The sequence below is a fragment of the Cygnus olor genome, chromosome Z (genome assembly GCF_009769625.2).
Source record: "Cygnus olor isolate bCygOlo1 chromosome Z, bCygOlo1.pri.v2, whole genome shotgun sequence".
In the NCBI taxonomy this organism is placed as follows: Eukaryota; Metazoa; Chordata; class Aves; order Anseriformes; family Anatidae; genus Cygnus; species Cygnus olor.
Genome location: NC_049198.1, coordinates 81,142,836 through 81,167,860, shown reverse-complemented (window position 1 = coordinate 81,167,860; position 25,025 = coordinate 81,142,836). Strand labels below are relative to the sequence as shown.

Here is a 25,025-nt window from a genome sequence, read left to right as displayed (position 1 = left end):
GTCATCTAAAAAAACCTTCCTTTTACAACAGGAATTGTGAAAGTCTCCCAAACAGTGAACTGTTCTGTTTAAACTGTACCTGTATATTTACTACAAACTACACCTTGCAAATGAGCTTACTGAACGTCTTCATAACATTCATTCCATCCCTTCAGTTATCAACAAAATACAGTGAAATAACCAAGAAAACAGCAATATAACTAAACTTTTACATATTTTTTGAAAGTAAATAAAATACATTAAGTTATGAATAAATGGACAAGTTATTATAACTGATTGCATAGTCTGAAAAAACAGAGCCCTTACCAGAAGGAGGAATTTAACATGTTCAGTCCACAGTACAAGCACCTTAAAGTGGTCATTTTCTACAGAAATAAGACATTTACATTATGCATTTTAAGTAGATGCAAATGCATCTACAATTGACAGTGCAAAAATGTTACAGGAAAGACAAAAAGTATAATGCTATATACTTAAAAGAAATTAATGTAATCTTTTGATACTCTTATGAGCAGAGAAAAATATACTAAAATATTAATTCAAAACGTCTTTTCTGAAAAATGGATAAAGAAATCTCAAGTTCATAGAGAAATGAATACATGCAAGATAGTAAGGATAACAACAATACAATCCCTGAATGCCTCAAAATCTTCATGGTTTAAAAGGCATCCCAATTTTCTCCAAAGGTGGTGGCATCTATCCATTCGTCCATGGCTAATTTTACATGGAATGCAAAACGTTATTTAAATAGGATGGTGCATTAAACTTCAACTATTTCTGATGTAGCTCTCAAACTACAAACCTATCTTTCTTCTATTTTAATTTTAAAGTAAGTTAGCAAACACTTCCTTCTTAATCCCCAGAGACGATCTATGCAGTGACACAAATGCACAAATTTATGACAGTAACATAAATGCTCCTCTGAAGTAATGTGCAACATTAAGTGAAATCGTTTCCTGGAAAGATATTATAGGTATCTATATTTTATTTGCCATCTTAAACATATCTGGGTCTTTATGACCTTATTTTTAAAATGTATTTCCTTTTTACATTTCCTGGTGCAAATGGACTGCATAAATAAGCAATGTGCTATGAGGCTTCAGACTAGCCGATAAACCCTTTCAATTTTCATGCCAGCTTCTTCTTTTGTAATTCAAATCTGGCTGAAAACTGGCAGCTCTGAAAACTGAAACAAGCACTGCCACAAATACCTTGTAATGCTATCGACCTTGTCTGCCCATGCAGTGAGAAAGGGGGATGCATATGTGTCTGCAGTCATCCAGATAACACAACTCATTTTTTTGGGGGGATAACAGAAGCCAGCCCCGGACTGTGCACCAAAAGCAGTCATTACCAGGCAAGCTAGAGAATAAGTCTCTTCAAAATACACAGCGCATTTAAAAAACATATACAGGGCTCAGCCACTGCTTTCATTACCAATTTTAATTTAGCTCCTTCAGTTTGCCAGCCAGATAAACTCTTTAGTGCTGTTTTTTAATCTATTTGCTACATTTTATGTTTAAGATTATAGTAATATGGGACAGGAGAAGGAATCACTTTTAGAGGAAATAAAGAAATAGATCCGCTTATCAGCGCCCATCAGAAAGTTCATTAATCAGCCAGGCTTTGTGCCCCCTAAATTGAAAGGTTAAATAATCCTCTCAGGAATATTTCTCGGCACCACCGCCAATTGTCCGGAGAGAAGCTGCCATTCACAACACTCCGGATCGGTGACAGGGTATTTTACCACTGTTTGGACCCCAAACAATGATGGACAAATGGCCTGGCTTACAAAGAAACCTTTTAGTACAAGGATGGAAAAAGGACCACAAGCTTTGAAGTGGGGTGGGGGAGGTGGGAGCAAGGGAGAAGAGGCAGGGGAGGAGGAGGAGGAGACTCATGCATGGGGACACATTTTATATGAATGTTTATTACAAGACTCGCCAAGTTTTTTTTATATATATAGACTTTCAGACATAGGCATACAGAGGGCGTGTTCAGGCATACACTACACACACACAGTTGTGGCAATAAGCACATGCATACTTACACATACATTTCTACATTAATCTGAGCACAAACATTTGCAAAGCCGGTAAAATCAGAAGATGAACAGAACTAAAGCATGGTTATATTTATTAGTTAACACACTGGGGAACCCAATAAAGCCCAAGGTTTTAATTTTTACTGTCATTCTAAATGATTTACAGCTTCCTTTCTATCTTTTTAACCTTTATGTCATGTACTAATCATCTTTCACCATCAGATGAAAAAGGAGGAAGTAACACACTTCAAATAACTCTCTTAGGCAAGCATTTTTAATAAATAATTATTTTGAAGTGATTTCTGATCACAGCTAAATTGAAGACAAGCAAGTGAAAGATAATGCTGCCAGAGCACATGAGACTCTGAAAGAGAGGTGCATCAGAAGTCAGTTTTTGTACCCCATTATTTAGAATGGGGTACACTCTAAATAAATAATCCAAGCTTTTTTCTTTAAACTCCCTGGCACCTAGGTTTCAACTTGTAATGTCATTTATTGACAGACAGTTTTAACTAATCATTTTCCTTACATTACCAACATATTAACTGTGCATCTTAATGTTCATCTATTTCCTCATAATTTTTCCTGTTTTCTCTATTTAAGAGCATCATATATATTCAGTAATACTGTAATTATTTTTTTTTCTAGCTTTATAACAAGTGACATCATCCAGAATATGCCCTTGAAGAAATGTCTGATAGGCTATAGATAACCATTAACAAAGAAAAGCTTCTTCCATGTCCTCGCACATTTTAAAATGATTCTGTTACATAAGGCTGTTTACTTCTATATGACTTGGGACATTCTGAATAGTCTACAGCGTCTAAAAATGGATCACAAAATTTCAGATTTCTCTTCTCTCACATCACACAGATACCTCACTGATCAAAGCTGTTTCCTACAAACCAACTTTTGAGTATCTCACTGCTGTCACTTTCCCTCTCATTCCCTCCTCATACCATCATCAGAAAAGCAGAATTAATTTAAATAGGCTCTCATCTGCCATCAGAAGAATTCAAACAGAAACTAGATATCATGTGCAAATCCAGTGTGTTACTTTCAAAGCAGAAAGTATTTCAGGATTATCAAACAGTCCTGAGAAATCCTTCAGTGCATGTGTAAGTTCAAGCATAGGCAGTCACCATTCATTTTTTAAAACACTGAATAAAGTTATAAATACACCTGAGAAACAGAATTAAACTGCAAAGTCGAGAGAAACAGGAATTGCCTATGTGTACAAATTATTTTCTTTATAGCTAGATGATGAGGAGCTTCTAACAGGCACAGAATTCCTAAGTTTCACCAAAAAAAAAAAAAAAAAAAAAAAGACACAAGCAGCAGCTTTTGGACTTGATGCTGACTCCAAAACCTAGCAGTGACTTTTTCTTTTTTTTTTTTTTTAAATGTATCACCTGATGTACTATAAAAATAGTACCTCTTCTTGTAAATCTTTCCTCTCTCATATCTCTGGAGAATCAAAACTTGTACAAAATACTTCTGTGACATACACAGTAGTATTGCTCTAGTGCTGTCTATATTGCAGAACCACAGCAGATAGAACAACGAAAGGAGCCTCAAGTCAGAGGCAGATCAGACTATAAAGTAACATAAGTAAAGAAGCTGCAAGAAAAAGTTTATCAAATTTTGTTGGAGATAAAAAAGAACAGCCAATGACAGCAATGTCATAATTTGTTTCAATGTGAAGTGCTGCCAAGACAAGTAACTATTTGTGCCCAATTGAGTTATATTCATGGCTTTTGGATTATGTTTTTTATACCTATGGATAATATATTATCCAAATAACCCAATGCTCTGAAACTAATCCAGTAAGGTGGCAAAATAGTACATACTTATAGCATAAGGACCTATACAACTCATCACTTTAAACAGGTCTTTTTTTAACTGCCTTTATGCTTGAGTTTCCAAAATATGAAAACAGGAACAGGGTAATTCTATCACTAGGATAGTATCTTTTTTATTCACATGCCAGGACATAACAAGTATTTTAATATCATTGACTTGATAGACCCTCTCAGAATTAAATCAGTGAACACTTTTAAGGAATCCTAATCCGTAGATTATTAACGTGATCAAGCATAACTTGAGAAAGTTACAGTCTAACACGAGCTCTTAGCTGTTCCTAATACATGGATCATTGACAAGATGAACTAGCAGTTCTGGCAGAGAACATGGACAGTTGCATACGCTTCTGCCATAGCAGAGCTAAATAGACTGTCAGTGCTGAACACCTGTAAGATTTTAAAATGCAAACTATTTGTATGATAACATGCAACAGCTTCAGTACTTCTAAAGCATGTAATTTACAAACAGCTATTGAGTAGAGATGTGACAAGCAAAGTATCATTCATGGTTACAAAATATGTGTAAACAGTTGAGAGATATTTATGCTCTAGTGCCATTTTACACTTTTTCCACTTTGCAATAGAAAAGTGCAGAAAAATAAATTTTATATTAACTACATAAAAGTATAATTCCTATATATTTTAACATATCTGATAAATCACATAATTATTGGTTTACTATGGAATTAAAAAAAACTAACTCTAAGTTCTAACAAAACTGAGAAAAAACACCTTCATGTCAAGGTCAGAAAAATAATTTTCAGGAATGTAGGAACTTTAATATGAATATTTACAAACAAAACTTACTGCAGAAAAGTCATAAAATACTGATTTTTTTTCTCAACTAGAAGCCTGTGTCTAAAATGCATCACAAATCTGATTTCAGCTTGAAAACTGTTAGTTTCCTTATTTAGATTGTTAATACTTGAAATAACAAAAATTACTTAAATGATTGTAGAAGTTCGCTTTCTCAAATTAAAGGATGAGAGAAGAAAATGTTTACTAAACCCGCAAACATTAATAAAAAGATCAAGTTAATCCTTTCACTTAAAAGAAGTGCAGATATGTATGTTAGGGAAACATTTCCGCAATGAATCTCACCATGATTGCCCTGTTTTCTGTTTAAGTTACTACTTATCCAAGAATTTTGGTGTATCACAAAAGTAATGCATGTTGGGCAAAGAAAGTAGACAGTAGTTTATATGTAGAGAATAGACCAATCCCTGCCAACAAGTTAGTAGGGGTGGGAGGCAGCTCTCCCCAGTCTTTTTCCAGTCATGAGCTCATTTTACTACCAGGATTGCTGGCATAGCATCTGAAAAATGCTGCATACTGCACAAATAACTTCCTAGGCACTCACAGGTTAGTTAACCACATATTTATATATTCAAACTATTATAATATATAAAGCTTTTAATTTCCAACCGCTTCTCTTCTCCTTTTCCCAGTTAAAGACAGGGTCAAAACATACCATTTGGCAGAAAACTGAGTTCCTTAAATTACTATCATGTGCATATTGAAGTTAGGGATCCTCGGGGAGATGCTACTTATCAAACAGTTTGAAGAGGTTATTTGGAACCCCAAAATCAGAGCAATGGAAATTATTTGGTTCAGTCAGCCAGGCTTTCTATTTTCCCCAAATCCCAGACTGTTTCCAGAAATATATCAAAATGCAATTTCTGGTCAAGATGTAATCAGTCTTTAACCCTCAATTTAAAAGCACCTTTTATTTTATTTTCTGGGGAGGCAGATGGGGAAGAGCATGAGACAGATAAAATGTTAGAGAAAGCAGGCATGCTTTCTACCATGCTTAAATGATTAAGGTAAGTGACAGCTGATTACTGTGCTGCTGGAGGATTATACAGTCCATCCAAAACAGCCTCTCAGGTCCGTGCCGGAGTCTGGAATTCATAAGAGTCATTTCAGCTTTCTGTTCTAGTGTAGTAAGAGCCAGATGCTGAGCTGGGGTAGCTCCTACAATTCTGTGATGTAAAAACAAAGAGGTATCAGTTAAGGATCTGTCCTCCGTAATAAGGAAGTACCAAAGAACTGTAACTCTTTCCCATGAAAGAAAATGCAAGTGCAAAGGCATGCTGGCATTTAACAGATAATCAGTTTGAACTTTCTAATTCAAGTTAATCAACACCCTCATCCCGACACCATTCCCCATTATTCAGTACTTGTAAGTGGCTAGACGCATTAGGTAAAACACAGTATTTCCTGAAAAGACAAACTCTAAGCAGAATTTTTTGTAGACAGTGTATGTTTGTATAAAGATATTGAAGCTACTTGATTTTTCTGTATTATTTTAAATACAGTCTTAAGGAAAAAAAAAAGGAAAGAACTCTGTCTAATAATATTCCGTACTGAAAGCTACAGAATAGGATTTGCTCAAAATAAGTTATTTCAGAACCTGAAAGCCTTTTTTTTTTTTTTTCCCAGTGTGTCATAAAAACTATCAGAAAGATTACTTTTTTTTTTGCGAAATACATTTTCTTTCAATAAAAACAAATTTTAGGTTTAGTTTTCTGACATCCTCAAAAATATATGAATCTTGAAAGAGAACAATAATGTGGGACAATTTATAAGTAGTAGGGAAAAATAAAAACAACATAAAATAAAATCCAAGAGACCCTTTAGACAGAATACCAAACCACCTCTAGCATACTTATTTCCACCAGAACAACTGTGAAGTGCAGGCAGACATTTACAAAGCATCTATCTCAGAACAGCACTTGCAAAAACACCAGGGGGCTAAGCCTTGAACAATGCCTGCATATAATTTAAAAACAAAATACCTGTTAACTGTGTATTAAAGATCTGTTCCACCTCCTTTCCTGGCTAAAAAGGCAACCATGAATTCTCAGAAAATACAAAATTTTCATGCAACACAAGAACCACGGAGTCACCTTTCTCTCCATGGCAAGAGTGGGGACACCTTCATGTTGCAGGTGTCCTTATTTTCCCCCAGTCTCAGAGGAGATAGATATCCTCACTCTCAACTCATATTCCCAGAAATTCTGTGTTGACTTCACTGTAAATGGCTACTGAAGTGTTGACATGAGGGCCCGCTGTGCAATTCCAAAATATGAGAAAATACACTGTCCAGAGCATAAACTAGGTGGCATATTTACAATTCATAAGAATTATTTTAAAACAACCAGAAAGAAACTTGTCAAATGCTGAAATCCATTATATTTAAAATAAACATGACAATCTAGTGGTCTGGCAACCTTGTATCATGTAAAGACCAGAAGAAATGTCGCTGCAGCCATGTTCAAAGCCACTGCAGCAGCCCTGTCCCTGCACATGGGCAAGTCAAGCTTAATCTCTTCCTGAAAATACTTCTAAACCCATCCTTCACTGGCACAAAACATACAATGCTTCTCTGGAAAACAAACACTCTATCTCTCAAGCTTCAGTATATTGCACCAGAATAACATTTAAAATGTTTTCTTTATGAAAGCCACATTTTAAAGGATACAAATTGACTTTAAGCAACCCTGCTTACATTTTTATTTCAGAAAAAACGTGGCAGGCCATGAGGGATTTTAATAATGGCACACAAAGAAATCCGAGCGCAAAATTTAAACACAAAAGATTCATTGTCCCTTCATGTCTTTTACGCACAGAGGCCAAAACAGCCAATTCCTGGTTCACCTTCTTTTATGTAAGTGGATTAAAAGTAAGATTAACAAACTGTCAAAAAGCATGTTAAATGATAGCTTCTGCTAGTTAAAAATTCTGGTTGTTCTAAAACTCTGTTGGTGGCCATCTTGATCTAGCAGCTTTAATATAAATGAGACTAGTGAAGACAGGGGATGGGGGAAGGAGTCCTTACTGCCAGAGCTGTACAAGGGGAGAAGAGGTTATTAAACATGAGCAATCTCTGCAGAAAGAAACCACCTAGTCCAAGCAGAATATGCTTTTTAACATATGCGTGTATACTGACAAACAAATTAAAAAACAAAAATTGTGCACTGTCCATTTTGGGGACAGAATTTCATTACTCTGCATATATTTTCTGAAGATGATACTAATAGTTGCCATATTAATTCCTATTTGATTATTGTATCCACATTTTGTTCCCGAGCTGGCCTTGCTATGTTCATTTTTGTATACCATTAGCCCCTCTGAACAATTAAGCAGGATAGCAAACGCAGGGAAATCTATGTACAGGCAGTGCATATTTTGTTTTATCTCAAAATATTGAGGTGTCCATTTGCATGTTCTCTCAGTACCGCTATCAGCTGCCACCACGCAGGAAGGGTTTGAGCTTTGCTTCAGCCAGGCTCACATGAAAGAACGCACACAGTGCAGCTTCACGCCTTGAGCAAAACATGGCTCACTATGTGCTGGAAATTTTTTTTCCAGTGATGTAATTTCTTGGGCTGAAATGAGAGTGCTTACAAAACATCTTTCATCAGTGCCATGAGGTAACCAGCAGTAAACCATCGGCTGACCTTCAGAAGGGGAGTTGGTCTGGAGCCAAGGTCTTGTCCACAAGTACAGTACGTAAACAAACTTTCTTCCATTAAGTGATGCTCCCACCAAATATCAGCTCTGGATCCTGCTATTTCTCCAAAGCTATATGTGGTTAATATTTAATCTGGTTCTTACATTTAGAAGGACATTTTTCAGAAACGGAAAAAGGCTTTCTCTCATAAAATTAACAGCCGCAGACTCCGCAATGAATGTCTAAGCCTGGGCTACGGCAGGCTTATTCTTTCCCTCCAACATGCTAAGATTTACTTAAAATGGGAACTGCCACAGGAAACACAGTTACACGACCAGATACCAAGTTAAACACAGAGGGATGCTATCGTTTTTTTTGTTGTTATTGATGGTAGTTTTTTTAAGTATACACTGCAAAACTGAACAGAACAAATGAAAATTGTATGGTGCCTTAATCTCAGAAGTATTTCCCCTGACTCCTTTCTCTGTAAATGCATGGCTATAAACTGGTTTCCACTTGAGTACAGAATATTTAATAAAAGCTTCTACCTTTTGTGGAAAAATCTGAAAGAACAAGAAAAGGAAAAATAAAAAGAGCCAAACATTCTGAGGATGAAAAAGCACCCCCTATATCCTTAAGATGTGGGAAAAAGTGATGTAATGGCATGATCTTTGGAGCTAAGACCACATTTCTCTGGGTTCGTGGAGTAGCTGGCATGTAGAACAATTAAGCTATACACTAAGTTTCCTAATAATCTACAACAAAGAGCTTTATGAGACCTTCAAATGCCCCGACAGTGAAAAAATTACACTTATTATTATTTACACTGCAGTAAGCCATGATCAAAACTGTTTATCCTCGATCTGCAAACTAAGTCCTTCTGTTATTATTTGAATTGATACTAGCCTCTTTGATAAACGTAAGCTGGTATCAAAACTGACCTATCTATTGCAGATAAATAAACAGATACCTATATAAAGAAAAGCTTAAAATATGTTTTGACAAATGTGATTTCCCTATTCTGACATAGGAGAAATATACAGAGATCAGGCAAAATGAGAACGATTTGCAAAAGTTTTTCATCACCATCTTAAAGAGGTTATTAAATATTATTTTAAACTAAAGTAGGAATTGGATTGTTCTGCTTTCTTTTTTTTTTTTTTACAGAATAATTTTACTTAAAAGAGTTGAAAGAACAAGTTTAAAGAAACTAACCTCATCCAGTTATAAAGCTTTGATTATCACAGAGCCTTTAAATTTAAGCTTCATTGAATACAATGTGATAATCTTTTCTTCTATCAAAGGGCAAATTAAAATATTCCACTAATAATCCTTTTTGCCATTTCAATTGCTCATAAGATTTATTGCATTGCCAGTCTATTTTGGTTAGAATGTGACATTTCTGCCCATATAACAAGTTGTTTGTAATGTGCCAAAATTTGTCACCACAGCTAATGTAAACAAAAACCTACCACCATCCATAACAGCAGAATGGATTTATTATTTAGTCATTGTTCTAGTCAATCCACATTCCTGTGCAGGGGCTACAATAAGTCAATAGATGGCAGTCCATCTCTTAGGAAAGACCCAGATAATGAATAAAATCACCAAAAGCTTCACGAAAGAGAAAGGTATAAGACTGTCTGTTTTTTAACAAACATTCACAGTAATTAACGACGAATACATAATGCAAAGCATTTAGACAAATTTTGTAATGGCTCTCTGTAAGTAACATTATAAAAGTATTCTTTTATTGAAAATTGGAATACCTTGTTTTATTTGTGCACACATTTACCTGTATGTGTGACACTCACGATCAATTTACCAAAATCAGTTTAAATCAATGGCTAAAGCTTAGGAACCCCCTCCGTAGCTTCTGTTTGTTTGCTAATAACCAGGCAGTTTCTAGAGCACAGTAACAACCACAACGGTACTTTAACTTGTAACTTGTGTTATTTTTCTTTAAACATTTATCCTTTTTGTACAGAAGTATTTATTCTAAACTAGGGAAATTATAATCTAATTTCTATACTGAAATACAAATGTGATGATATGGGAGTAAAAAACCTCTACTTTTTACTTATAATTCTTTACAAAAATACATAATACACATTATTCTATTAAAGAAGTTTTAATTCTTTCAAGAAAACTATTTAGGTCCTTTCTGCTGTGGGTGCAAAAGAATATTTTAAACAGAAAAATAAAAGTTGGGCCTCCTACATTTAAATAACTCAGATATTACATTATCTTAAGGTATAACCTAATTTAAAAATATCAAGCATGTCTTCTACCACATAGATTTTGAAAATTTCATTCTTAATCTGACTATTAATGTAACTTTAAATGAGTCACAATGGCTCTTCCCATGCATAAAATGGAGAAGTGCAAAGTATCATAAGTCTGGATTATTTACAGACAACTTGCAGTCTACTGGAAAACACAAAAATATTTATCAGTAGCTAGTGTCCGACTCCAAGCCTATTTATCTCTGTGTGTCCATATTTGACTACATTTCAATATGTCTCTAAATAGCACTAATAATTTCTAAACGGGACTGTTAATAATACACTCTGTAACTATTTTATTTTCCTACAAGAGCTCTTGGACAAATGCTTTTACTTTTATACACGGTAAAGTACTCAGAACACTTTCTACAAAATTCTCAGCTAAAATTTTCTACCTCAGCTACCTCAAATGTTCCCATAGCAAAAACTTGGACAGTTTTTAGCTCCTCTGTAATTTCTACAAAAATAAATATTTTTGAAGTATTGATCACCGCTGGCTTGTTGAGGAATCTTCAATGGCAAGCAAGAGTAAAATAAAATGAAATTTAATACCTCAGTAAAAACAGAACCCATCACATTGCAGTACCTAATATACATATGTGGTTACTAGGCTCCAGATATCATAAACATTTCAGAAATATTTTTATATGCACCATTAAAAAATATAATGAAAGTGTTTACCTTCTTGCTTCATGCAATTTAAAAAATACAAGCAGAAATATTCAGTAAATGCACCTATTCCTAAACTCTTTTAAAAAAATCGCTATCTCAGTTCTGTTTACAAGTACTCAGAGAGAGTGGAGGATTTCCAATGCTGATCTTTGTTTTAAAATGATTACATAGAAAAGAAAAGCAAGAGGTTGTCAGCACAGTTTTTTCCCTAATTTTAGCAAAATCAAAAAGAAAAAAAAGAGCATTCCACTATTATGAAGTGGTGGAGGCAACAAATTATAAAACACATGCCACATTTATTGCTCATAAGAAAATATGCACACCAAACACCCGTAAAGAAAAGTACTGAACAAACTTTCCTACTTTATCCTGAATGGACAACAGTGATTAATAATATATAACAGGTAAATAGTAAGAGCTAGATCTGGACAGCAGTGACAGCAAAGATTCAGACGAACAGCAAATATCCTAGTATTTAAAGGTAGTTTTATATATAGAAGTTTTCTAAATTAATGTATTCAACATTTGTGATACCAATCCTTTAAATACTGTTTTAACCAGTTAAATAGTGTCCCAGGCTTAAATATTAGCCACATTTGTAAGCATTTTGTTTTATTTTTGTCTCTCTTTTACATAGGAGGAAAACCCTTAAGTAACACACCGCTACAGTTCAAAAAGTTTTTTTTTTTTGTTTTTTGTTTTGCTTAAATGATTAAAGATCAACTCATAGATGTCACAGAAGGATAGCTATATTCTTGGCAATTGGAAATCATCTACAAAAGCTTATAATGTGTATTTCTCAAATTAACATCTCTCTTCAGCTGAGATTTATTTTATTCCTTTAAAAACAGAGCTTTGTCATTTATGGTGATTAATCACCAGAATTTGGGATATCTGAGATGGGATTATTGCTTCTGCTATGCACCTCAACTTAAAATTTAACTCTCTTTATATGTGTAAATGTAGTCATTGAGAGGAGAGAGTACTACAAGACACTCATTTAATGATTACAGTATAAAAACAAAATCAGAAGTTCTAAAGATGTTTAAAAAATACTGACAATGTTTCATTGCATTCTTCAGTTCAAAAACTCTTCAGATGTTTATTATCTTCTTGCAGAAGATGCTTGTCTATATTTTATGGTCAGCAGTTCACAGAAGAGTAAATAGGTTGGGTGTAGAAGAAAATAAAAAAGGTGTTTCTACTTACTGTTAGGTGATACTGCCTCCATATTTCTGGGCAAGCCTGGAAAATAAAAATATTGATCAGCTAGGAGCATGAAACAAGGTGCTTTACAGCCTGTTGGTTTTGGCATAACACAGTATCCACCGGTGTCGGTCACAGGAAAATAAGAAGCTTAACTGAAAGGGTCTGCATTTCAGCTTCAAAAACCTGGCTAGACAGTTTAATTGAATTTTACACTGGTTTAACACACTCCCTGCCATTGTCAGAAAGCCAGTAACAGTTTTCTCTCTTCCCTTCTTCTCTGAAGGTTAGAAGTTTGGGAGAGTAGCATGCTCTTAACTATAATAAGTATTAATACTGTAAAAGAAACACAAATTAATTGACATTTAAAATTTTCTGCCTTTTTAAATTTATACAATGTTTTGGAAATTAAATCACATGGTACTTTCCTTTTATGTAGAAATAAAAATATTTTAGTATTTTTGTACATATCTCTATCCTAATCAAAACATAATTGTTACATGTAATAATCCTCAGTAGCCTAATGTCAGATGAGTTGTAAACAAGAAGCATAGCAGATTGCTTTAATGTTTCAATTTTTACAATGTCTTGCTTGCTTTTTTTTATTATTATTTTTAAATAACTTGCAAGTCTTGCAAACAAACTTGTAAGGACAGCCCATTGTAAATTTTTTTACAGAGTAGATTCTCAATCACTGCAATTAGACAATGGACCTACGGAATACATAAGAAACAGGAAAGAGGAAAATGAATGTGAATTTTCTTCTCTAAACAAAATAAGAATGTGTTAGTGATCAATGACACAGGGTAATTTCTCACTGGTTCTTGATATTTTTACAAAATTTTTTCTTCTGTTTTCTTCTATCCTCCTCAAGTCACAAACAGCTAAAGAAACACTGCCACTTTGTCTGTTAGCCATTTTAGTTGTTTAAGAGTCTGTACATAGCTACTTCAGTGGAGGTCTTTTACTTTTGTTTAAAACATTCACCCTTCTATTAAAATAGCTTCTTAATCATTTGAACAATTATCGATTTGGTTTGTCAATCTCAATTTTCAGTATTTTAAGAAGAAATATTAGTTATTCCATGGCTTCTCCGTAATATGCTGTAGCTATAATTTCAAACATTGAAGTCTCATGACTACTTGTAAACTAGTACTAGTAACATTTATTTAGATTTTGAATATTTTTTTTCTCATGACTAAACTCTTGCCTTCTTTTATTCTGACAAAGCATGTTAATTAAAAAAGCAAAAACAGCAACAATACACAACAATCAACATTAGCCATCGAATCTCTCACAGAATAACACAAGTTTTTGACAGTCACCCTATGTCACATTCGTTAAGTTTTTCGCAGATGTGATGGAAATTATATTATTTATTATTCATTCTGTCAGCAACACAATTTTCTGGAGAAAAATTTACAATCTGTTCTGTGTAATGGTTCAATATTTCTCATCTTACTCAAATAGTTCACGTAAATATTTGAGTTTTATATTAATATTTCTATAAAGAAAATGTGTGAAGTACATCACATTTCTAACAGAGGAAAACACTACAATATTTGACAGTTTGAACACACTCAAGCTATTTTCAGATGCAAACAAAAGGATTTTCCTCTTGCACAGGATTTTGAGATGCAATATATAAACATTCTCTACCTGATAAAAATATCATATCAAAGATATTAGTGTTTTTCCTCAAAACTATATAAAGCTTCAACCGTACATGAGACTTTTGCTGGTTTAGCACAGGGGTTGCAAGCAGTTATTTATACATTAGTTCTGGGTAGTTTTCGATTACCACAGTGTCCCCAGACTAATATGGTTGAAAAATTGCAATCAATGAGTTGTCATATACTGACAAAATGCCACTCTGTGATATGACCTTTACTTACACAGCAGCTATTTAATAATAAAAAACATTACTTGATATTTTGAAATATATATATATATTTTTTTTTCTTCCCTGGATACAAAGACATCATTTAGAGTGAAAATCTGAAACTCAAAGTGGGAATCTACAATTGGCACAGCTCTTAACAAAACTCTCCAAGAGGAACAATCGCAACCACTTAGCAATGCTATCTAGAGGTAAGTTTTATTATCATCATCAAGTGTGCTTCAAGGCTGTGGGAAAACTTAAGGGAGATAGGAAGAAGGTAAAGGAAAATTCGCCAAGCCTCTTTCTTCATTCAGATGGTGATTCAATATAATACATCATCACAATGATCACTTACGAAAAGTCAGAAGTTGAATACAATAGGCTAAATCAGATGCTAAAGAACAGCCTTTTAAAAATGATGCTTTTAGCTTAGAGTCTTATTACCTTGCATCAGCTCAGAATGACTGTCTACATCTTTTATCATAGAACAACAAAAAATATAATTAAGAATTACTATTGAATACTGGCTTCTGAAATGAAAAAAACATGGCCTGCTGTGGAAGAAAGAATAACCAAATACAGCAGCAACCAAAGCTGTGATTTTTATTTATTTAAAAGTACTTAGCCATGAATGGCCCTCATTTAAAGAAAAGCCCTCGTGGTATACAAGCACGATGGCAGTGTGATGAACTACATTAAAATAAAATTGCATTTATTTCCTGCCCCAGTGGTCTGACCTTACTAGCATTTAGATGTAAGAACACAAGAGTTGACTATTCTTAAAAGCAGTGCCACCACTTTACAGCCGCAGAAAACATACACAAAGGATGCTTTTCAATATCTTTAGGTAAATCTGGACACCTTTTTCTGCACAAGTTCTGCACAATTAATTTTTCAAAAATAATGCCATTTCTGTTGTAACCGCATTTGATTAATTTGGAATGGTTATTATTCATATCCAAACACAAACTAACTCAGTTTGCCACACCAGATCAATCAAGACTAGATACTGTGCATTTTGACCCGTATTGAATTTTATCAGGTGCTAATTATTGTTTTACCAGAACAACGGCTTAATGCATCTGTTGTTTAATTCCCACTTCCCTATTCTCAAATGTGAACATCAAAGAAAATAAAACACTCAATCTGAAACAGCCCCTGACAGCAGACCAGGACTCAAGTGCTCAATAGACAAGGCCCTTGCCACCAGTTCTCATATTTCCACAACAGTGAGCAAACACAAAAACAGCGCTAAGCGGCCTTTCCTCCTTTCCGCTCCCCTTGGCCAGTCGTCTGCCGGGTGCGCCGGGCGCTGGACGGCAGCCCTGCTGGGAGCGCCGCGCGGGAAGGATTAGCCTCACTAACACGCCAGCATTCGCAAATGTGGAGGAAAAACCCCACCACTGTATTTGGCGTATGAATAACCAAAATGCACGCGCTGACAGGAGACCGGGACGGGCCTATGGCTCCCCGGGAGAAAATGTAGCTGTGATGAGTGACAGGGCTTTCAGGAAATATGTTCACAATCACAGACAGTGAAGGCCATGACCTAGATCGTTTAAGAGCTTGTCTTGTCAAATTATCAAAAGCTTCTTCCTCTCTGAATAAAGAGTGACATAAGTGAGTGTCAGAAAGCTGCAGGCTGACAAGCCAAGCATACAATAACAGCATGCACGTCACATACTTGCCGAACACCGCCACGGCTAGCGGCAAATCTTAATGAGAGCGCGGCTGGCCCAGGAGACTTGGGTCCCTGCTGGCACAGCTACTCATCTCGCAAAAATCCTTCAGCTCCAAGTCAGTTATGGTCTGACACGACGACTACAATTACTAAACACAACTTTTTAACAGAATCCTCTGGTGCTTTGTCAAAGCAGCGGCTGCTAGGAGCTGCCCCGCTGTAAGCGACCACAATAAGACAAAAGATTTGCCAAAACACACACTTTTCATCACCTCCGCATGGGAAAAGCCACGAAAAATACACAATGCATCACTCCAGAAACACTCTTGCACAAACAGATGTCAACACCCTTTCCCCATAAGCTAAGCCTCACACGGCCACCACTCCCAGTGCTGCAAGCAGAACTGAGGTGTTTAACCACCGGGATTACAAAGACTCCTGGTAATGTTTACTTATGCTTACGATTAGACAGAAATTGACTTGGGGCAGGCGAGAAATAAAGGGATTGCTGCTGGGGAATAAGATCGTGAGGAAAAAATGACAAAATTGCTGCTTTCTCCCACAATGCCCAACAGAAGGGTAGAGAAGAAGGGCGGAGGCTATGCAGCACCACTGGTGGGAAAGCCCCTGGCCGAAACGTCATAAGCACACCCTTGATAAGGTCCAGCCCGTGCAGAGCCACAACCAGCCCTGCCGACAATGGCACAGCACCAGTGGTAACCACCAGTATGCACTTTGATAGCAGTGAAGGCTGAAGGAAATCATCTGTGAGAAAACGTTCTGACTGTGGCTTAAACTGCCAGAAAAGGATATTTAAAGAAAGATAAGTGAAGTTCCCAACTGAGGTACACACCTGTTTTTTGGGCAGAAGCACTGCTTCCAGAGCGTGTTTGAAGTGTGCAGATATGCACAAACAGACGGAGCCAGCAGCCACAGCACAGCTAAAGAATGCAGGAGACCAGGGCACTGCTGCCCGCTAGCTCCAACAGTGAGCCCAGGCAGCCCACTGTGTATCTGTATGCTGTTTTTTCGTAAGTGTTTGAGGAAACAATGTTATGCCTACCATTTTTGCCTCCTTCCTGCCACATCATCCTGTTTATGAACTTCTCTTCCCACCCATGCAGCTGGCACACAAGACTGTAGAGCACAAGCCTCATGACATCCATCTGAACTGCCACCAAACTTGCAAAACAGAGGATGTTTACAGCACACGTGTATAAGCATAACTGTATATACATGTATGTACCCCTCAAATATATACATACAGACATGTATTTGTATGCACAGATATGCAAGACAAGGTAGTAACATTGCATAAGAGACATATGCATCTTCATAGCTGGAGCAGCATATGGTCAAACAGAGCAGCACTCAAAACATCCGAACAGCTCTGCTACATGCTTCTGTGATGACTTTCCTGATGAAAGCACACTAGGTTTAGCTTTTCCAATACGACTTAGAATCTAAGATGAGCCTATAAATTATCAGAGTTGTCTCGGGGAAAGTTACTGGTAACAAATGTATTACCCTGAAGTTTTAAATAACTTTGACCATTTCCAAATCAAACTATATGAAGTACCTTGACTTGCCTCATATTCTCTTCTTGACAAAAGCATGGCTGTGGAGAGTGTCACTCTGAAACAGAGCGTGCATGGTAGATTGTTCTGCATCCTTTGTGTCACAGCAAAAGTGAGTGGTCTTTCTGGGAAAGAGAGATTAAAGACTTTTTGGATTGTCCAAAGAATTTGATAACAACTCAAGATCTGCTCTGTGAAGGCGGCACTACAGTTTTCAGAGTATTTTGGAGAACTCTGGAGAACATTGGACACATTTAGCCCCAGGCTCTGAGCAGAACTTGTAGTCTGACCTTAGTTCCTACGGGAACCATAGATATCACAATGGGAAGACTGATACTGAACAGGGGCACTGACTGGGCTTTGTACATCACTTGGATTTTTGATAAATTGCCCCATGGAGAGGACTCATAATTCTTTAAAGAATGTAATTAACAGAGGCACAGATATATGCATCTGTTATTACAATCAGTTTACTGTCTGAAATGAGTAAGGGCTACACTGCATCAGATCACCTGCCCGTTGTCTCTTAACTGTGGCCATAAGCTCACGTCTCATGGAGCTTAAAAACAAGGCAAGCCTGATTCCTTTCCCTAGTACTCTTCCACATTCAGCTGTTTCTAGCTCAGTGACTTCCCAAGCTGAATACAGTTTCTTATGTATTCAATAACCTTCAATGAGTTGTTCTTCCATCAATTGGTTCAGTGTCCTCTGGCACCTGAGCAGACTTCATCATCTATTACATCCCTTAGTAAGGAGCCTCACAGGTCCTTTACCTACTGCATGAAGAGTCACCTCCTTCTGTCTTTTCTGAACATGACTCCTACTGCCTTCATCAGATGCCCCTAACTCTTGTACAGGAATAAACAATGAACAACTGATCCCTAACCACTGTCTCCCATCACAGAGGCTTTTGAAGGTCTTTACAGATCCTTCCCTTTGCCATCTCTCTCCCAGGCTAAAGAGATGTAGCTGTGCTGAAGGGTGCGGAAGAAAGGGATCAAACCTGCACCTAGTTCTTCACTACTTCCCTGGTGATTCCTAGTATTCCATCAGCTTTTTTTCACACCTTCTGAACAATGAAGTGATCCTATTTTTGGAATCGTATCTTCTAAGTCTAAAATTGAGTCCTGAATGGTAGTGGTGAGCTCAGAGCCCATCATTTCATATATAAAGCTGCAATTATTTTTTCCCAAGCATTTTACTTTACATTTAGTGCCACTAAAATTCATCTGCCATTTTATTGTGCTCTCTGTTTTTACCGTCATTGTGCATCTCTTCACAGTTGGCTCACATCATTGAAACACTAAGTTCAGTCTTCCTAACAAATATTGTCATTCTATTGCTTACCGTTTTCTATGTCACACTTGCATATTCTACCTTTATATTCTTATTCCATGCCTGTTCAGTTTCCTCAAAAGCTTTTGGTCGGGAACTTTTTCAAATGCCTTCTGGAAACTGTAGACTATGTTAACTGGATCACGTTCACACAAATGCTTCTTGACATTCTCCTTTGACGAACTCCAGAGGTTTCTGAGAAGTGGGATTTCCTTTACAAAATCCATCTTGAATTCTCTCATGCATATCATATTTATACATCCACTTCGTATTTGACTTGTTATTACAGTTTCAGTTAATTTGCCTGGTGTACACATTAGGCTGGCAGGCCTGGTTGTCCAGCTTTTTCTGGGACCTGTTTTAAAATTTGTCATTGTATTTGCTACTCAGTTACCAATCAGACACAAGTCAAGAGGTTATGCAACACCTTCAGTAATCCTGCTATTTCACCACTCAGTGCCTTTACTCCTTTTGGATATCTATTATCTAGTTCTAGTAATTGGTTAGAATTCATTTTTCATCTTCAATTTCAGTGATTCCATCCTGATTTGCTCCCTAAAGTAACACTTCAGTGTGGAAATGTCCCCAATTTCTTCCACAATGAACATTAGATGCCAAAAAAATGTTTTTAGCTTGTTAGCAATGGAATTATCTTGGCTGAACATTCCTTTCATACCTTGATCATCTGTTGGCTTTACAGGCTTCTTGCCCTGATTTGAAGAAAGATATACTGTTAGTTTTCTTCCTTTTCTAATTGCTCTTTGATCACTTTTCTAGACTGCTTTACTGCACTCTCACATTTAAGCTGCCAGGGCAGATGAAATCCTACTTATGTGGTCTGGCATTCACTGCACAGATATGCTACTGCATGACAGGCATGAGACTATGAGAACTGTCTGAAAGTTTCAGAGACAAGCCTTTCTGATTTAATTGTAGACCTAAGTGAACAGCCAAAACACAGGCTGGAATGCTCCTGATAATCTGTACCATTTCGGTAGAGTTTCAATTTTGGGATGATAGAGGACTCATAATTCTCTACAGAAAATACAATTATAGTGCATGAGGACTGGCTTCACAAAATATGTAAAATGGAAAAGGTGGCAAAAGATGCAACGAAAAGACACCCAGGATTACTGAAGGGGAAATTCAGATTGTAACTGCCGGTACAACTGGCAATTTGAGACCTAGGAACGACCTGGCATGGAGGGGAAGGAGGTCTGGCTACAGAAGGGGTTAAGCTGCCTGGGAGCAGGAGCAGGAACCAGAGGCTCTCCTAGGAGGGGAAGGTTTCCCTTGCTGGTGAGGTGAGAAATGCACATCTTTGTTGGGAATGCCAGCCCAGAGCAGCCTTTGGGCAGCAATGCTGGGCTGGGGGATGAAGCCAATGCTGGGCTGAGGCATTCCAGGCCAATATGCACAGGGTCAGTGCTACTAGTGTCTGTGTGCTGTAATGCCATTAATCTCCTTGTGCTGCATCTCTGCAGCACAAGATCTGGTAGATCTGCTTAGAGTGGAAGGATTCTGTCCAGTGTCTTGTCCATTGAATCTCTTTATATTTAAGCACAAACGTATGCTTAATTGCCTCAAAGGGTCCCATAAAAAATCCTCAACATTACACTTCCAATTGCTTACCAGAAAGCATTTGCAGAAATATACCCTTCGTGTTCTTCAAAGGAATGGTACTGTGTATATACTAGCTATAAGCAAAAGTACATTTAAAAGAAGAAAACCAGATTTAAATTTCTAACATTCAAAAATACCAGAAGAAATACTACTAGGTAAATGGTTGGGCATCCCAAATCGGTTGAGCATTATTTGCATATCCCAAATATCATTGTCTACAGTGATCCTGTAACAAACTCTCATTTTTCCTTCTTTAATTTCTTATTTTTCTCATTATTTGCTGCAGTAACAACTAATTTTTGGGAACAGGATGGATACGTGTACAGTACAATGCACACTCCCTCTCATCCTGTCTAGAAATGACACTTAAATAGCGTATCAAGGGAAGCTTCCTGTGTCTGACTGGTAAGTTACAGGGTCAAACATCTCATTGAAACTCAACTATTCCATGATGCTGCAAAATGGGGATTGAATGTAATGACAGAGGTTATTGAAGATAAGCTTTATCAGGTTAGAACAGTTATTCAGATAAACTTTTGTATTCAGTGAAAGGGAACAAAAGGCCTTCTCAGGATCTCTCTTAATCTTTGACCAAACGGAAGGAAAAAAAAGGAAAGGAGGAGACATTTAGAAAGAGATATCAAACGTTTCTGAATTTCAAAAAAAAAAAAAAAAACATTTAGGGGAATCAAACAGGTGTGTTTGGAAGACAAATATTTAAGCCCTATCTTCAGCAAGAAAATTTAGCCAGTAGGAATTTATGCTGATTTTAACACAGGTTGCCACTTATTCTTATATTTTTGTGTTTAAGTTGCTTTTAATTTGAGAAACAATGTAAAGCATAAAAGACTACTTGCTATGTATCAGGAATGAATTTGTGGGACATGTAAAGCCATAATAATTTCATACAAGGTTAAAAAAAATGACATAAGTGTGCTTTACATTAGTAGATCAAATCAGTCACAAATGCCTTCAAATTGCATCTATCTTTTCAGCCCTTACACTATAACCATCACTGCTACTGAAAACCCATGGTGAAGTTAAAGAAAGGGCACAGCACATCTTTTACCTGTATTTATTTACATGGGCAACCTGATCTAGTGGGTGGCATCCCTGCCCCTGGCAGGTGGGTTGGAATTAGGTGATCTTTAAGGTCCCTTCCAACCCGAACCATTCTGGGATTCTGTAGTATACAAAATACAAAGAGAAATCTTCACTTTAGAGCCACAGCTAAAGCTCATACTAAACTTAAATAAGTGTCCTACTGAAAAGTCAGTACCTTCATCTGGTTTATATTTTTAAAATATAATTCAGCACTACCACATTTACGGACTATTTGGGAAAGACTTTGTACAAAACACAAAAGAACAAATAGAAGACCTCTCCAAATGTATTTTTTTAGTACCACTTAATCTCATAAAGTGATAGCATCACTGGAACATACTTTTGCCTAATCCTCCATATGTTTCACATTATGCATAGTTATTAACCATGAAAACGTTGCTTGTTTTGCCAATCACTTTTACTCTTTTACCAAACCTCCAGTTGCTATAGGATTCAATATTTTCTCACCATTATTAAAAATGCTTTTGTGTAACAGTGTCTGACAGAGTTGGAACATTCTTGCCAAAATAGTTCACCCTGTACTGAAAATTCGCACAAAATTGTTCATCCAGGAAGTAAAAATTTAAAACACAGTCATGTCTAGCTTTGAAGTACCCCATACTTAATGAAAGAAAAGTTGCTGGTTTTCCAGTAATCTAGGCTATTAGAAAAAGCTTCTGTTTATATATATATATATAACATGTATGTATATATATATATACACATTCTGGAATATTTATAGAAACTTTTACTTAGGCTACATGATATTAATAACTATGTTAAATGTGCTTATTCAAAATCTTTAGATTTCTTTCAGATCATGCAGTGGGGATGCATGGCATTACAGTCCTTACATCCAGGAGTCTTGATTACTAAGGAGCTGATGACAACTGCACTTACTATATGGTATCTACTAACTTTCTCTAGTGGTAATAATATTTTTGGGCAGACTGTCAATAGCTAGTTTCTTTTTTTTTCAAAATGCATTCAGAAGAATTGAAGAGATTTTTTTTGAGAAGGGAAATATTGCAGTGAAGAATGTGTTTCTATAGTGGCACCATTTACATGGTAAAAGTTTTAAGGAAAAAGTCTCACCCAAACGAACGGAGATGCCCAAGCCCTTACCACTCCCATCTAGTCTTCTGTGTAGAGAATATGCTTTTTCTGAATGACTTTAATATACCTCAGTATCCTTAAAATATTTGAACATTTTTAAAACTTCCATAGCTAATTTTATGCCAAAGTTATTCATTCATTTATCCAAGACAAGTTTGAATGCCCAATTAAAAATAACAATAGCAGAATGCATGTGTTTTACAGGGCTCCACATCTCTACAAAATAAATAGAAACCCTTCTCCCATTTTGCTGCTCAACCTGAAACACACCATCAAGTGTCTGATGGGAAATACAAATGAACATTCAATCTTTTAGCAAGTATCTCATAGATACATGAAAGGAGATCTTTCATATTCCCAACTGATGGAAACATTTTTACCATGAATACAGATGCAAGGTTGATAACATCTCTGAAGGCCTTTGTTTTTTTAAGTAAAGTATGAGGATTATCCTTTGCACCGAGTACTTTTTTCTCTCCAATGCTAAGACATGGCAGAAGTGTAAGAAAATATGAAAAAGGAAGTAGAGTGACTGGTTACAGGACCAGAGTGCCCACCCAAGATGAGCTGTATGAGCTACGCTGGTCTAAGAAGAAAATGTTGGGTTTTTAGTGTTAGTAGAGAAGGTGGAAAACATCATTGTGGTTCTTATGGGATTAAAACAGACATCAGTAGACTGTAGACATTCCATGCTTTTATCAATATTTTCCTTTTAATAGTACAGTATTTAGAACAATTTTTCAACTGTTCTACTACTTTATGAGTTTTCTTACAGTATGTATGTGAAGGGCCTGTCCATAGAGATATGGAATTAGATACAGAATTAATTTCATCATTATCTTTCTTTTTGTGTGTTCAAAAATAATAGAGGACTCTAATGACAAACAGGCAGAAATTAATCCAAGGTGCGGAAATATGGTTGTAGACATGTATAACTGTAAGCTACTGTCAGATAAAATTTTTATTCATCTCTACTTACGTAAGAAATAGAATGTACCATTTCCATTTTGTTCATAAAGAACACTTGCAATATAAAATACAACACAGTTATAAATGCCTCCCAAACCCACTTAGACTTTAGTTTAAACTTCTAATTTTTTCATTGATGAATATGTGACCATAGTAAAGTCATTGATCTGGAACTGTTAGAGCATCAGAGCTATTCTTTACCTCTGTCTAGCATGCTTGTAGCATCTCCTAATTTCAACCTCCTTACACTTTCTGTTCAACAGAAACATTCTCTTCCTTATCTGCTGCTAATATTTTCAATGTTTCTCCATGCAGAGTAAAATAAAGTGTTAAATTTAAACACTCCATTTACTGAATACATTTTTTCTGCATATTTCCCCTGTTTTTTAAAACCACCACATTGAAAATGTTTGAACTGCACTTTCTAGGTTTTAAAATCCTTTTATTAAAAGAGATGAGTAGTATAAAACCTTATTAATAGACGTTTTTCACCACCCTAACTAAAACTGGACAAAAGTAAATTAAAGACTGAGTGTTTACAATGCTCCAGTTTTCTTTGGACCACTCTTCATGATACCAAGTACAATACTTCCATAAGTTTATACAAATATGCACTTTATAAAATGAATGAAAATATGAAATAACTGTGGTTCTTGTAACTTCAGTTCTTGACAGATACAAAAACAATAGTGAATGAGTTCTTTGCCATGGACTATACTCACATCAGCATAATGCCCCTTCATATCACAGCGACTGCAGTGCTTATTCCAATAGGCTCTCTCAAGACATTCCCTAAAATAGTGGCCAGGCAGACAGCAGTTCAAACAAAACCGTGCTGGGCAAGCGTTTTGTAGATGACCTCTTTCTGCACATAAGCAACAAGGCGGAATTTTCTACAGAGAAGTACAAAAAGAAGTATGTTAAGTAAGAACATTTCAAAAGATTACGGAAAACAGAACAAAAATTCCTCAAAAGAGGAAATGAAGAAATCATCCTAAATGCTTACCAGGAATTGCATAGACACTTTGTTACACAGAGAAACTGTAGTGAAGGAGAACTATAAATAGTGAAAAACTGCATAGATTCCCAGTACTTTATTATTTTGTACACGACATCAGAAGCACTTATTAAATTCTCTTGAATTACTTGCTCAGTGAATATAGCAAAAATTAACATTAAATTGGAAAGTGTATTTCACTCAGAGAAGAAGTAT

General features: G+C 36.1%; 1 protein-coding gene across 3 annotated transcripts in view; it reads right to left on the bottom strand.

The window, feature by feature from the left end:
• ZCCHC7 (zinc finger CCHC-type containing 7) overlaps nt 1–25,025 on the bottom strand; it is a 116,376-nt gene that overhangs the window by 10,220 nt on the left and 81,131 nt on the right. For all 3 annotated transcript variants that reach the window (XM_040540841.1, XM_040540840.1, XM_040540842.1), the window contains 2 exons: nt 24,535–24,705; nt 12,529–12,564 (listed from right to left, as the gene is read on the bottom strand). In XM_040540841.1, coding sequence (XP_040396775.1) covers nt 12,529–12,564; nt 24,535–24,705 — 207 coding nt within the window. The remainder of the gene's footprint in view (nt 1–12,528; nt 12,565–24,534; nt 24,706–25,025) is intronic.